This window comes from Monomorium pharaonis, chromosome 1, assembly GCF_013373865.1.
Source record: "Monomorium pharaonis isolate MP-MQ-018 chromosome 1, ASM1337386v2, whole genome shotgun sequence".
Classification (NCBI taxonomy): Eukaryota; Metazoa; Arthropoda; class Insecta; order Hymenoptera; family Formicidae; genus Monomorium; species Monomorium pharaonis.
Window position 1 is genome coordinate 696,526 of NC_050467.1, and position 12,526 is coordinate 709,051.

Consider the following 12,526-nt stretch of genomic DNA (forward strand, 5'->3'; position numbering starts at 1 on the left):
CGATTAGAAATCATCGAAAACTAATGTACAACAATCCTTCTCAATGCCAATGTCTATTTATCGTTAACTATTAATAGTAACAGAAATTAAAAATACCAGAATTAAAATAAGATTCAAATCATCAAGATATATTAGAAATAATTTGAAAGATACATTATTCATACTCAATTTTTACAAGTGTAATATTAGCAACAGTTTTAATCCTCTTTTTTTTAATTTAATCAGGAAAATACCACCTCGGTTAAGAAGATATTTTTATTGTCTTATTTTTATTGTCTATATTTATTAAAGCCTTAAAATACAAATTTATAAAAAATCTAAGATGTAGTAAGAGAAATGTTAAGAAAACTATAATGTACATATATGTAATCTATTTCCCAATTAATTAAACAATTAACTTTAATTGTGAATCAAATATCCTTTTCTTAATTCCTCTTCAATTACTTTAAAAGATATGTAAATTAATCCAATGTCCTTTTCATCAGCCTTCCTTCACCTTAACAGTTACACTAATATCCAATGTGTAAGACACATTTGTCATTTTTAAGTAAAAAAAAAACACTATATAACATATTTTTTTTTAATATTCACTTTTTAATTCAAAGTTTACTCTTTCACGTCGCCTATGCCGTCTGGATTTATGGCGAACGTCGCTTCGCTCTCTGGTAAACATGGTGAATCGTATACTTTGCATATCCTACTTTCCCCTCTGCCCTTACGCAAGTACAATCTCGTTGTGCTCGAGTGAGCCAAGATGTGGCCACCGATCGGTTTTTTCTGATCGCCACCAAACATACTGGCAGCGCCGTCGACCTGTGCAACCACCTGATTCGTTATGACAACGGCGATGCCGTGTTCGTCCGCCAGTCGCAGCAGCATTCTAAGGAATCTACCCAGATGATTTTGCCTGGCACTTAATTCACCCCTACCACTGTAATCAGACCTATAGAGACCAGTTGCACTGTCGACCACCAGTAGAGCATATCTTGCCTCCGTCATCATGGCACTGGCTGGAATCAACAGTTGGGTCTGATGATCACTGTTGAATGCTCTCGCACAGGCAACATTGTCAAGAACAGACTGTCCGTTGATCTTGTACTTCTCGGCTACTGCTAGAAGTCTCTCCGGTCTGAAGGTGTTCTCTGTGTCTATATAGAGACACTTGCCTTCCGCGCCACCCATGCTGACTGGCAACTGGCAGTTGACGGCAAGAGTGTGACACAGCTGTGACTTGCCCGTCCTGAACTCCCCGAAGATCTCAGTGATAGAGCCGGTCTCTATTCCACCACCTAGCAGCTTGTCCAGCTCTTTGGAACCAGTCGTGATGTAGACGATGTTTGACCGGGTCGCATGTATCTCTGTGGCACTTTTGAAGCCCATCATAATCATCTTACAGGCCTCTTGCTGCAACTTCTCTGCCTTGGCCTCGCTGATGCCTTTGATCATTACCAGCTCCTTCCTAGTCGCATAAGCCACCGACTCGACCGTGTAGTAGCCGGCTTCCTGAAGCTTCTTGATGTCCCCTGTCGTAATGCCATTTTTCTGCGCGACAACACACGTGATGACACGATAGGTGGCAATAAACAAAGCGAACGACATAACGTGTTTGAACGTGCACGGACATGTTGTACGAAATATCCCGACGAGAGATTCGCAATGCGACTTACCTCCAATGACTTGATCAACTTTGCCGGGGTAGTGTCGTCGAAGTCGTCCTCCGCGTTGACGCTCACCGTTGATGCAGTCGCTTGCATTTTGGTGATTTAACCTGTCCTCAGTCGCTGAGAGAAAGAGAGAGACACCCTGCTTCCAAGTTAACGACGTTACTTTAAACTCAAACGTGCTTTTGGCGCGAAAACGTTGTTGCGATTGCGCAAATGAATTTGGTCGCAGTGTTGCCACTGTTGTCCTAGAATTCATTTGGTTCTTTGACGTTGCCACAATTGTGGACAAACGAACTGTGCGATCCGATGTCCAATAGGAAAGTCCGATTTCTAGTTGCTCTCGAACCTCGAGTTGCGCCATTAGATGTCGAATGAATGCCAAGCGCCGATTGGTCGGTTTGCCTCACACTTTTTCTGCCGCACGTCGCTTATGATATATCCATACAAACTTGCATAAGCGCATAAGCATAATATACATTGCTAATGCTAAGGCCAGTATTCATAGTTGGATCTTATATTTAAGATCATCTTAAGTACTGTCTTAAGATGCCATCAGCCAATCACAGAGCTGTATTAGCATCTTAAGATATTGCTTGAGACGATCTTGAAATAAGATTCGACTATGAATACCAGCCCAAGACTCCATAGGCCTGTTCTTTTTCGCTGCACTGCTGCACTGGTGCAATAAGTTAGAATGAGAAAAAATATATTTGTCTTACTCTATCCTGTTGCACCAGTGCAGCAGTGTAGCAAAAAAGAACAAGCCACATGTATGCAGTGAGCTCCGGCAAACGCATGCGGTGACCAATCAGAATTCAAGCGCTTGCTGTGACTTGCTGGAACCCGACCTGCGCCTCGTTACTGATTGGTCACCGCATGTGTTTGCCGGAGCTCACCGCAGACATGAGGTTTGTTTTTTATTCCTGCACTGCTGCACTAGTGCAATAAGTTAGAATAAGAAAAAATATATTTGTCTTATTCTAACTTATTGCACCAGTGCAGCAGTGCAGAAATAAAAATGACCTATGGAGTTTTAGAATTAAGAAAATTGATTGGTCTACAAGCGCTTACATAAGAAAATAAACCAATCGAAATTCTTATGCATATGCTTATGCGCTAATGCAAGTTTGTGTGAATATATCATTACTTTCATTTTTCTCTCTTCAAACGCCCGAATTTTGCGTTCGTCTCGTTTTACATTTCAAATTTACATTGCGCTTGTTACGACAAAATGTTGAAAATATTATAATGCATTTTTTTTTTAATACTCGTAGGTTTATTTTTTTTTTTGCGCGAACATACTTCCAACATGGCTGCCTTAAGCTCGCTATGACGTACTTTACGTCCCCGCTCTCTCGCCGTTAATTTATAACCACTTGCGCGAGTCGCGAGCCTTGCAACCAATCAAGTTGCGGCTCAAGGTCCATGGTGCCGATATGCAATTGATGAGGGAGCGCGATCGTGCGCGCTCTTTGTGCACCCGATCGTCGCCGCGGTCACAGGTGAAATAGCGATGGAGGATGCTGTGTTCTGCGAGCGGCGCGATTCACGATCTCGCACGATCTCCAGCCCGTCCCTGAGCGCGATCTTCTTCGATCTGGATAATACCCTCGTGGAGACCAGGAGAGCGGACAGTCAGGCTTGCCGCAAGGTACGAGAGGATCATGTGTCTTAACCTAAGAATTCCATTCCCCTCTTCTCACTTCATTCCCCCCTCGTCGTTTCGCGTGATCAACCCTCTTACCGGAGCGAGACGATCGCTCTCCTCGCGACAGTGCACCGCATTCTCCCACGACGTTTGCCCGTCGCAGGAATAGAAGTCGCTCTCCCTTCCCCTCGCCGTCTCGTGTAATACGAGCCGACTCCCCGATATAGAGCGCTTTCTTTGCGGCACGCTGGCTATTCTCGGCGCCGTGGCTCGCACCCTCACGCGAGAGAATGATCTGACATCCGAGCGCGCCTCGAGAATTTTAAAGCTTTTTGTTTTAGTCTCGCGCTCCTTCCTTCTCCTCGCCCCTTTCGTCCGCGAGATCGGCGAGATAGGCCCACTCGCCTCGCCGTCTGGGACGTCTGGGCGCGGAAAAGGTGCAGGAAGGTGCAGCTGAGCGTTCGCGGAGGACGACGTTCGACATTTCTCGACCTTTGCGATGCGGCCTAAAGTCCGCGCGGAAATTGGCCGCGGTCGATAAGTCGAAATTGAGAAAAGTATCGTTTCTCTAACCAACAAATTTTTCCGACGGATCGTTTGTCACACAAGACGACGTCCTGCGTCCGTTGCCGTGTGCGAAAATGACCCTACTCCGACTGATTGATCGATGACATTCCGATTGACGCACCGCGTCTATTGTTCTAGGCGAGATAGTTTTAAGGTTATCCACGCGCGTCGGGACGGAATTCCCAATACACTTGAAAGAGATACTTTTAATGACGGAGCGGCCACGGAGCGACAGGCAGGCACACGTGTTCCGCGTACGTGGTTATTTTCGGCCACTTCGGTGAGTGTGTCAAAGGGCAAGGCTAGGCGGCGAGAGGATCTCCGTTCTGGGAGCTCTGCCAGTTGGCTCTCGGCTATGCTACGCGACGGACTGTAACGCGGTAGCCGACCCGACGTTTCCTAGAGCCGCACGGTTTCGGAAGTTGCGTTCTCGGCTGACCTGGACACATCGACGACATCGATACTGGAGCGATAGGAGCATACGTACACATCATCAGGCCTTCGACAGCGACAGCTCGCCTGCTTCTTTTTCTTTCTTTTTTTTTTCTCTACTCCCTTTAGAGTGCGACACTAAAGCACCATGAGTATTCCGGAGGGTGTTGCAAAGTGCGTGGCCATATTAAAGGCAGTGGACACGGACTCGGAAAAGTTTGCTGCGCTGTTCATGGTCACCAAGCTGGTGAACGCCAAGGATTGCGACTCCGCCGCCAAGAGGATGCTTTTCGAGGCGATCGGGGCCAAGTTTCTCAGGAAGCTGCTGATCAGCGCGAACGTCCCCGTGGACTGCCCGCCACAGGTGTACAAATCAGTTGTATTGTCCGTTCTCTCCGCGTTCTGCCGAGAGCCCGAGTTGGCCTCCCATCCCGACATGGTCGGGCACATCCCGGCGCTCCTGGAGATAGTTTCCCAGGCTGATGAAGACGCGCCAGACGACACGCTCATCATCGTCAGCGAGGCTTACACCTGCTTGCAGTGTATCGCGCAACATCCACCCGGGCAGAAGGCGTTACTCGAACAGAAGGCGGTCCCGAAGATGTGCGACATATACGCGGAGAAGAGCTTTCAAACGGATGAAGCCCTGAATATCCTGGTCATGTTGGTCAACACATTCGGGTCGGAAGCCTGGAATCCGACGGACACTGCTCCCTTTCACGCCATAATCAGCAAGATAGCCCTGGACTTCGAAACCGATCATACGGATAGAAAATTCGAGCTGTGCACCATTCTGCAAGCCCTGCTGCAGTCCTGTAGGAAGGAGGTGATATCTGCGAACGCGAAGGACGAATCATGGCCGTTGAGCATTCACAAGGGCCTGAGCGACATTTTGGGATCGAAGATAGGCAAGAAGCAGCGGGATCCGGCTCTGAAGCTCGCGTCCGTAATGATCGATTTGCTCGGCGCGGAATGGGCCATGTCCGACAAGGAAAAACCAAAAATTTTCTTCCTTCTGCTCATTCAACTGGCGTCGATCGAGGTCAGGATGCAGCTGGAGGACAAACAGCTTAAGGCAGTGCTCGAAAACGCCGACCTGATCACGGCTTGTTTCATCGTTCTCGAGGTCTCGATTAGCTACATCGTTACGGATCAGCTAGATTTAGAGCAAAAGGAGAAGCAGTCACTGTATACAGCTCTAAAGGGCGCCTTCGCGGCCGTTATCGGTCTGCTGAGTTCCGTTTCGAAGATGAAAACGCTGACGAATGTGAAAGAGAAGCTGTTTGTTTGCTCGGTCGTCAGGGTACTCACGGCCTGGATGGCACAGGAAACGAGCGCGATGCGCCCTCAGCTTTATGCCGTGTTACCGTACGTGCTGACGGTGGCCAACGATACTTTTTACGCCCATCGAAACCGGAAATTGGCCGAGAAAGCGAGATGCAGAGCTAAAACGGACGAAGGAACGTCGTCCGGAGAACCGATCGTTCACGATCCGTTGAGCGAGATCGACATATTGAGATTAATGTTACCCGCTCTGTGCTATTTGGCTGTGGAAGAGGCCGCGAGAAAGATTCTCCTTCAACACAAGCAGGACGAGATCCTGTTCGAGTGTCTATCTTACCATTGGACAATCGTGCACTATAAGAAGCCGCCGGTGCCGCGATCAGAGCGGCTGAAACTTTTGCAGGACGGCAATCGCACGGAGGAGGAGCTGGATCTGCATATACTCGAGGAGATGAAGGATTCCAGAACCGCGATGGTCTCCATCTGCAACGTTCTGATGAACATCACTGTGCTGGAGGCGAAACTGGTGGAGGAATCGCCGACATTCATATCGCTGCTCAAGTTTATCTACAATAATCTGCCGGAGCTGAAGCAGATCCCAGAGAACTTGGTGCTGCATGGTCACCTGGCGGTCCTAGGCCTTCTGCTGATGAAGCAGCAGGCAAAACGCGTCAAGAAAAACGACTTCTCGATATGCCGCTATATTCAGGCCACCATAAGATTTCTGTGGGACGCATACATCATCGACGAGAGCAACGATCCCACTGAGCTGGTGGTCGCCATGTCTTACAAGGAACATTGGATGGAGCTAATGGAACTCTGGTTTCTGGGGATGCAGACGATGGCTGGCGTGCTACAAGTAATACCCTGGTTGTCGCAGTTCACGATAGAATCCGGTTGGGCAGAGGAGATTATCGAGACGCTGAAACGAGTGAAGATCGGTGGTCTGGAGCCGAACGTCAAGTCCGCCTTCGAGGACCTGCTGTGCCATTTGGTGAAAGCCGACGATAGCGTTGCGTCGGTATTGAAAAAATGCGGCGCGTTGACTGTCTGTCGAAATCATCGTATGATGGAGCTCGGAAAGCGTCTCTTTGGAGATTAGGACTAAGCACGCTGAGAAGGACATTACTGTATAGCTTTTCGTATATTAATATTATGCGAGCGATGTAAAGAAATTCTGTGAAATTGTAGAGAAGTAGCGATTAATTAATTGAGATAAACGATTAGTTAAATCACTTTTGTATAAAGAACAGCTTAACAAAATAGTTTTCTCTTTAGTACTTTGCGACTTGAATTTATTATTTTACGCTTCTTCTGCATACGATATTCGAAATGCGTATATGCGCGTAGTCCAGTGTATATTTAGACGGCATCACATCTGGAAATAGTTTCTGGCAAGCAAGAAAGCTAAGAAACGTATTACTCGAGGAAACTCTTTTAATAAATTACGCGTATACGAAAGTATACTACTTGTTTTTACACGACACTATGTATATTTCTATGCGAATTATTATCGAGTATGCTTCTTTTTGCTTTGCTACATTGTCGAAGCGGAGATTGTTGTTGTTTTTATATTATCGTAATCTTAAGATGCTTTAATGAAGATTTTGTAATAATAGAAGTACTTTCCTATTAAACAGAACAATTTTTGTAAGCATTTGCTTTGATTTCATCACCACCATCCACTTTGTCACACTTTATGTGCCTAACGTTCTTAATAAAGTTATTTTTAACAAAGATATTGTAAACAAAGATTACTGGATAGATAAATACAATTAATTTTGTATAATTATCTGCAAGCTGTGTGCGCATTAAGTTTGTTTTCAAAACCAACAATTCATTATGTTTTAATATCCAGAAATCTTTTAGCTACTTATAGGCTTTGGAAATAACATATGATGTTGTTGTTGTTGGCACAACTCATTTTGTTGTGATTACAGCAACGTCCGCGGGTGCCACTTCGAGTGTCCACTAATCGGCTCGAGTATTTCAATGAATCAATGCATTTTCTAGGTAATCATTAATGAATTAAGTGTCCTAAAAATCCTTAACTGACCGCTGTATCCTGTCGTCCTGAGAGCCACACTTTCGTTGATTAATAAACTCTACATTCAACATTTGTCTCTTCATCTACTTTATATCTTTTCTATCTGTCGAGAAATCGCTTCGCTATTAACAATTCTAATTTCATTTTTTTTTTAACAAGAAACGTTTTACTGCGCGAGGAGCAACATAGTCATCTACGATTTGTGCACATTTTTATTGAGTGTGGAAATTGCTTTCATTCTCATCTTTTCTTTCATTTTTTTTCAGTTCTTCACTCGTCATTTTTTATCACAAAATGTATGATTATAATGAGAAATAGCTAATAACTCTCATTGTATATTTACCTACAGTTGACTGAGGAGTTGACACGGGAATATGGCATCCCGGAAGATGTATCCGCCAAGATAACGGCCACATATCTGAAGCAATTTAGAAAGTGTCCGGACAATGCGACTCTGACGTTGGATGCTTGGCGTACCATCCTCTGGAACAAAGCACTAGGACACAAGTACTCGTATCTAGCGAAAAAAGTTTATGAGAGATGGCTATATTTAAGATACCATTATATGGTGCTGGCGCCGAATACAGTTTCCATGCTGCATCAATTCAGAAAGAAGTATCTGCTAGGTCTGATCACCAACGGCCCGTCAAACGCTCAGTGGGAGAAGATACACAAACTGTCGCTGCAGCAGTACTTCGATGTTATCCTGGTATCCGGTGATCTGCCATGGGAGAAACCAGAAGCAGAAATATTCCAAAAGGCTTGTCATTTTCTTAACGTGAGACCCGAGGAGTGCATCATGGTCGGCGACAAATTGGAGACCGATATTTTAGGTAGAATTTCTAACAAGTTTATAATTTTTTACAAAAATTGCATAGAAACATTTGCCTCAAAAGATTACATGACTGAGATATAAAATTATCGTGTAGGTGGGATCGAGGCTGGTCTGTACGGGACAGTGTGGATACCAACCACAGATAAACCTCGTCTCTCTGGAAACGATCCTAAACCAGATTTTATAATAAGACACGTAACGGAACTTCTCCGCATATTGGAGAGAGGTCCGAATGCACCGGAACTTGAAGACTGTTCTTCAAATGGATCTGACGGCAGCTAATGAGCAGATGCATGTTACATTAATTTTTTTCATGCAAAGAGCGATTTGATGCTCATGAGTATTTAATGTTTTATTAAGCAAAATTTTTTTGATTTTTGTTGTATGTATTAATGTTGTTTTCTTTTCTATTACATATGTTTTACGTACAGCGATAGCACTCGGATCATAAACGTAGATCGTTTTAATATATCGATTTATATTAGAAACATTTTTTTAAGTTTGTATAACTTTATCAGTTTAAAAAGTTTACAGTTTAAAAATTTTTGCAAACTTTTCATGGAATGCTATAATCTATCTATATCTCGATACAAACAGCTACATAATAATTAGATACGAAAAAGCAGCTTAAAGCAAATGCAATTATTTTGATAATATATATTTTATAAAACTTGTTTTAGATGACGAAAGAACCACCGCATGTTATATTTGTAGTTATCTAGCGACTTATCGAATTAATATTGCAAATACATGCCAAGTGAGATAGTTTTCAGTTACCTTTTCGAAGTTACCTCTCGAAGTTAAAATAATTGTAGTGTACTGAATAAGGGAGACAAGAAACTTATGTACAAAACAAGATGCACAAACAGAACCAGCAGATATAGATAAACGAACAAAATGAGACATAACAGCCATATAAAACTATTTTATTGTCTGTATAAATTAAAAGAAAGACCGCGCTGTAACATATATATATATATATATATTTAAGAGATGTCCACATAATATGTAATATAAATTTCCTGTTGTACAAACGCGTAACATTTGTATATCTGTACATAGATATGCATACCGAATGTTGTACATACATGTGCGGCTACAAGTGTATATGGTATCTATTTTTTCATATATTTTATCTCTGTTGAGAATTCAGCTTGTTGGATATTCTATGATCCACAGACATTGTGAAACCAGCGATACAAGACAACAGATGTATTTGAATAAAAGACATATATGAATGCGACATGAAATCATCGTTTGTTTTTTGCTTTCTCACTACATTAATTTTTAACATCGATCGCAAAAGTAATTTAATGAAACATTCCTCTACGAAACTAAAAAATATTGCATATCCAATGTTTTATTTCAGTTTATTAATACGATAAGTAACTTGAAAGTGACATAAAGAATATACAGATAATATTATAACGAGCAATGGATTGGAAGTAAACATTTCTTAACGAAGAAACAAATATAATAATTATCTCAATTTACGATTCCATTCCATGATCGGATGCGACTTCAGATTCCGATTTATCATATTCGGATGTGAATTCAGGTTCTTGTTTATCATGTTCGGATGTGATTTCAGGTTCTGTTTTATCGTGTTCGGATGTGACTTTAGGTTCCGCTTTATCGTATTTGGATATGACTTCAGGTTCTTCTTTATCATGTTCGAAGATGACTTTAGGTTCCACTTTATCATGTTCTAATGTGGTTTCAGATTCCATCTTTTCTTTCGGTTCTACTGCTTCATCTTGCGTGCATACGAGATTCGATGTTGAAGAACTGACTTCCAGTTTCTCAGGAGACTCGATTGAATCAGCGACATGAGAATCACAGACCGTTACCGTTTCAGTTTCAATAAAAAGCTGTTTATTGTTGTCCTTTAAATGCTCCACTTTCAAATTCGAGCAGCATAAAGTTTCCGTGTCTATTTGTGCCTAAATAAAGTGCAGATTTTTATTTCTGGAACAACGGGTAGAATGTCAGATTATCTTACCGCTTCGGTAAAATCGACGTCGTCCCTACTTTTGTAGCGCAAATTCTTACAAATGTGTTCAACTTGTTTGGGATCTACACCTGCTTCTATCAACGACATCAGTACATCTCTTTCGGTGACAAGTATTTTAGGGTTTGCATCAACCAGCAGTACTGATTTCCTGGCAATTTTTGGAGATCTTTCGACTTTCATCATTTTCTGATAAGATTCCAGTTTTTCCATCACTTTGTTTTCATTCAGAGTCTTCGGTGGTGTAGGCGGCCTTATCTTGGATACGCTTAATAATTTTTGTGCATGGATCAAATCTTCCAGTTCTTCATCGGTGTCTGAATCATCCACTACGTTTAAAGAGATCTTTAACTGATAGATCTCGTATAGCATTTTATTCTGAAATAAAAAGAAAGTCCACGAAGTTTTTTCAATAATAAAAAAAAATATTGTGACAAATGTAGCACAATAATAGTGCTCTTTTCATAACATATAATAATTTTACCACTTATACCATATTCAATATTCCTTTATGTTGATTAACATGCTTCTTAAATACGTCTTGCAACTCTTTATCGGTATAAAGACCTCTCTGCATTATTTCTTTAGTGATGTCGTAAATGAATTTAGTGTATTTCTTTTCTTCTTCTTTTTGAGACACAAATTTGCAGATTTCTTCTGCAGACTTCTCATCACAATCGAAATCATAACATTGCGAGACGCTCGAACACACAGAGCGATAATCCGTTATTTTCTGTCTTGGGGATTGAGATCTCGATTTAAACATCATTGAATCTAATCTAGTTGTGGAAGGAATTGAGAACTCTTTTTCGTATCTACATTTTCTACAGAAATAAAAAAAGTTGATGAAATTTTTAGTACCTAATATGTAAAGCGTGTAATTAAACGCAAAGAATGGAAATAACTATAAAAAATATCAATTTTTTTCATTTATAGCAACCTTTTGAGAAAATTGAAATGCAAAATAATTAATAATTTGAAACTTTGATATAAATTCACCTTTGTCGTGAAAAGCATGTTGATGGGCCAACTATATGAGGGATCTCTCGCGTAGAGTTTGATTCATTTGTACAACTAAAATTTGATATCAAAAACTTTTTACGTTTTGGTAAACACGCTGTTGTTGGTGATATTCTTTGATTCTTCGCTATTGATCGTTGACGTCGATTCATTTGATCGGTTTCCTCATAACGTGTTTGACTACTGCATACTCTAAGCTGATGATCTAAATTACAATTGCAACTATCCAAATGCTTTGCATTTAAATCTAGTGCTAACATATCCTGCATGAAAATTTAAAATATATTTAAACACATGATTTATTAGCTTTAAAAAATAAAAGATTCAATTTTCTAATCTCCAAGTTATAGATTAGCTTAACAATTCAGAAATTATCCTTTTAAATTTATTCCAATTTCAAATGTGCTAATTGCATTAAACTTTACCATGGGATGATGTTTAGTATCATAAGCTAATTTGTCGATCACATCGTCCGTTACTTCTAGATATAAACAGACTCTGTTATCATCAGCTCTTTGCACTTTACGCCGCTGATTTCTTTTCAAGCAATTTTTATTTCTCGTATCGACTATGCTTTTTGCCTTTAAAATCCGTCGTAGATGCGAGCTCATCGAGTTATACGCCTCCAATTGTTCATAATAGTTCTGTCCCGTTTGATTATAAGCTATAATTTTCACACAATGTTTAATATTATAATTGCGACTCAAAATACTCTTATCGACATATTAAACACTCACCGCTGCTCTTTAGATTAACCTCCTTCCTCATGCATTTTGTCATTTCTGATAAAAAATTCAAGATTAGGATTTTCGATAATTAACAAAATATAATTATTAAGTGATTAATTTCTCTTATTAAATTTTGAACGGTGTAGAGTGATTCGGTGACATTAGAAATTTGCCATCCTCCCTTTACATGGGAATTATGCCATGTCTGCCATTTATACAAGATAAAGTTTTGTTGAGGGTTTTGTCGCTAAGCAACGCGCACGTGCTCAAACTTCCACCATCTTCACCTC

General features: G+C 41.3%; 4 protein-coding genes across 4 annotated transcripts; 2 read left to right on the forward strand and 2 right to left on the reverse strand.

Annotated features, from left to right (window-relative positions):
* Positions 1-107: 107 nt before the first annotated feature.
* On the reverse strand, positions 108-2,159 carry LOC105827794 (DNA repair protein RAD51 homolog A). The gene is made up of 2 exons (XM_012665918.3): positions 1,668-2,159; positions 108-1,542 (listed from the first exon to the last, which is right to left on the reverse strand). Exons 1-2 carry the CDS (start codon positions 1,752-1,754, stop codon positions 607-609), a joined length of 1,023 nt encoding a protein of 340 aa, XP_012521372.1. The 5' UTR covers positions 1,755-2,159; the 3' UTR covers positions 108-606.
* A 1,020-nt stretch (positions 2,160-3,179) lies between these two features.
* On the forward strand, positions 3,180-7,252 carry LOC105827796 (neurochondrin homolog). Its single transcript, XM_012665921.3, has 2 exons — positions 3,180-3,315; positions 4,018-7,252. The coding sequence occupies exon 2, from the start codon at positions 4,460-4,462 to the stop codon at positions 6,695-6,697; it is 2,238 nt and encodes a 745-aa protein (XP_012521375.1). The 5' UTR covers positions 3,180-3,315; positions 4,018-4,459; the 3' UTR covers positions 6,698-7,252.
* Positions 7,253-7,493: 241 nt separating this feature from the next.
* Positions 7,494-8,759, forward strand: LOC105827793 (N-acylneuraminate-9-phosphatase). Its single transcript, XM_012665917.1, has 3 exons — positions 7,494-7,508; positions 7,992-8,475; positions 8,572-8,759. Exons 1-3 carry the CDS (start codon positions 7,494-7,496, stop codon positions 8,757-8,759), a joined length of 687 nt encoding a protein of 228 aa, XP_012521371.1.
* Positions 8,760-9,030: 271 nt separating this feature from the next.
* LOC105827798 lies at positions 9,031-12,435 on the reverse strand. Its single transcript, XM_012665924.3, has 6 exons — positions 12,246-12,435; positions 11,934-12,172; positions 11,488-11,771; positions 10,982-11,312; positions 10,480-10,866; positions 9,031-10,420 (listed from the first exon to the last, which is right to left on the reverse strand). The coding sequence occupies exons 1-6, from the start codon at positions 12,286-12,288 to the stop codon at positions 9,968-9,970; spliced, it is 1,737 nt and encodes a 578-aa protein (XP_012521378.1). The 5' UTR covers positions 12,289-12,435; the 3' UTR covers positions 9,031-9,967.
* Between the last annotated feature and the right edge of the window lie 91 nt (positions 12,436-12,526).

Excerpts from the sequence above, each read along its gene's own strand:
- LOC105827793 (XM_012665917.1), top strand. Across the intron at positions 8,476-8,571 it reads ATTGGAGACCGATATTTTAG|GTGGGATCGAGGCTGGTCTG; the intron begins GTAGAATTTCTA and ends ATTATCGTGTAG.
- LOC105827794 (XM_012665918.3), bottom strand. The coding sequence starts at position 1,754 with ATGCAAGCGACTGCATCAACGGTGAGCGTCAACGCGGAGGACGACTTC. Across the intron at positions 1,543-1,667 it reads AGTTGATCAAGTCATTGGAG|AAAAATGGCATTACGACAGG; the intron begins GTAAGTCGCATT and ends GTTGTCGCGCAG.
- LOC105827798 (XM_012665924.3), bottom strand. The coding sequence starts at position 12,288 with ATGACAAAATGCATGAGGAAGGAGGTTAATCTAAAGAGCAGCG. Across the intron at positions 12,173-12,245 it reads GGTTAATCTAAAGAGCAGCG|CTTATAATCAAACGGGACAG; the intron begins GTGAGTGTTTAA and ends TGAAAATTATAG. Across the intron at positions 10,421-10,479 it reads ACGTCGATTTTACCGAAGCG|GCACAAATAGACACGGAAAC; the intron begins GTAAGATAATCT and ends CACTTTATTTAG.
- LOC105827796 (XM_012665921.3), top strand. The coding sequence starts at position 4,460 with ATGAGTATTCCGGAGGGTGTTGCAAAGTGCGTGGCCATATTAAAGGCA.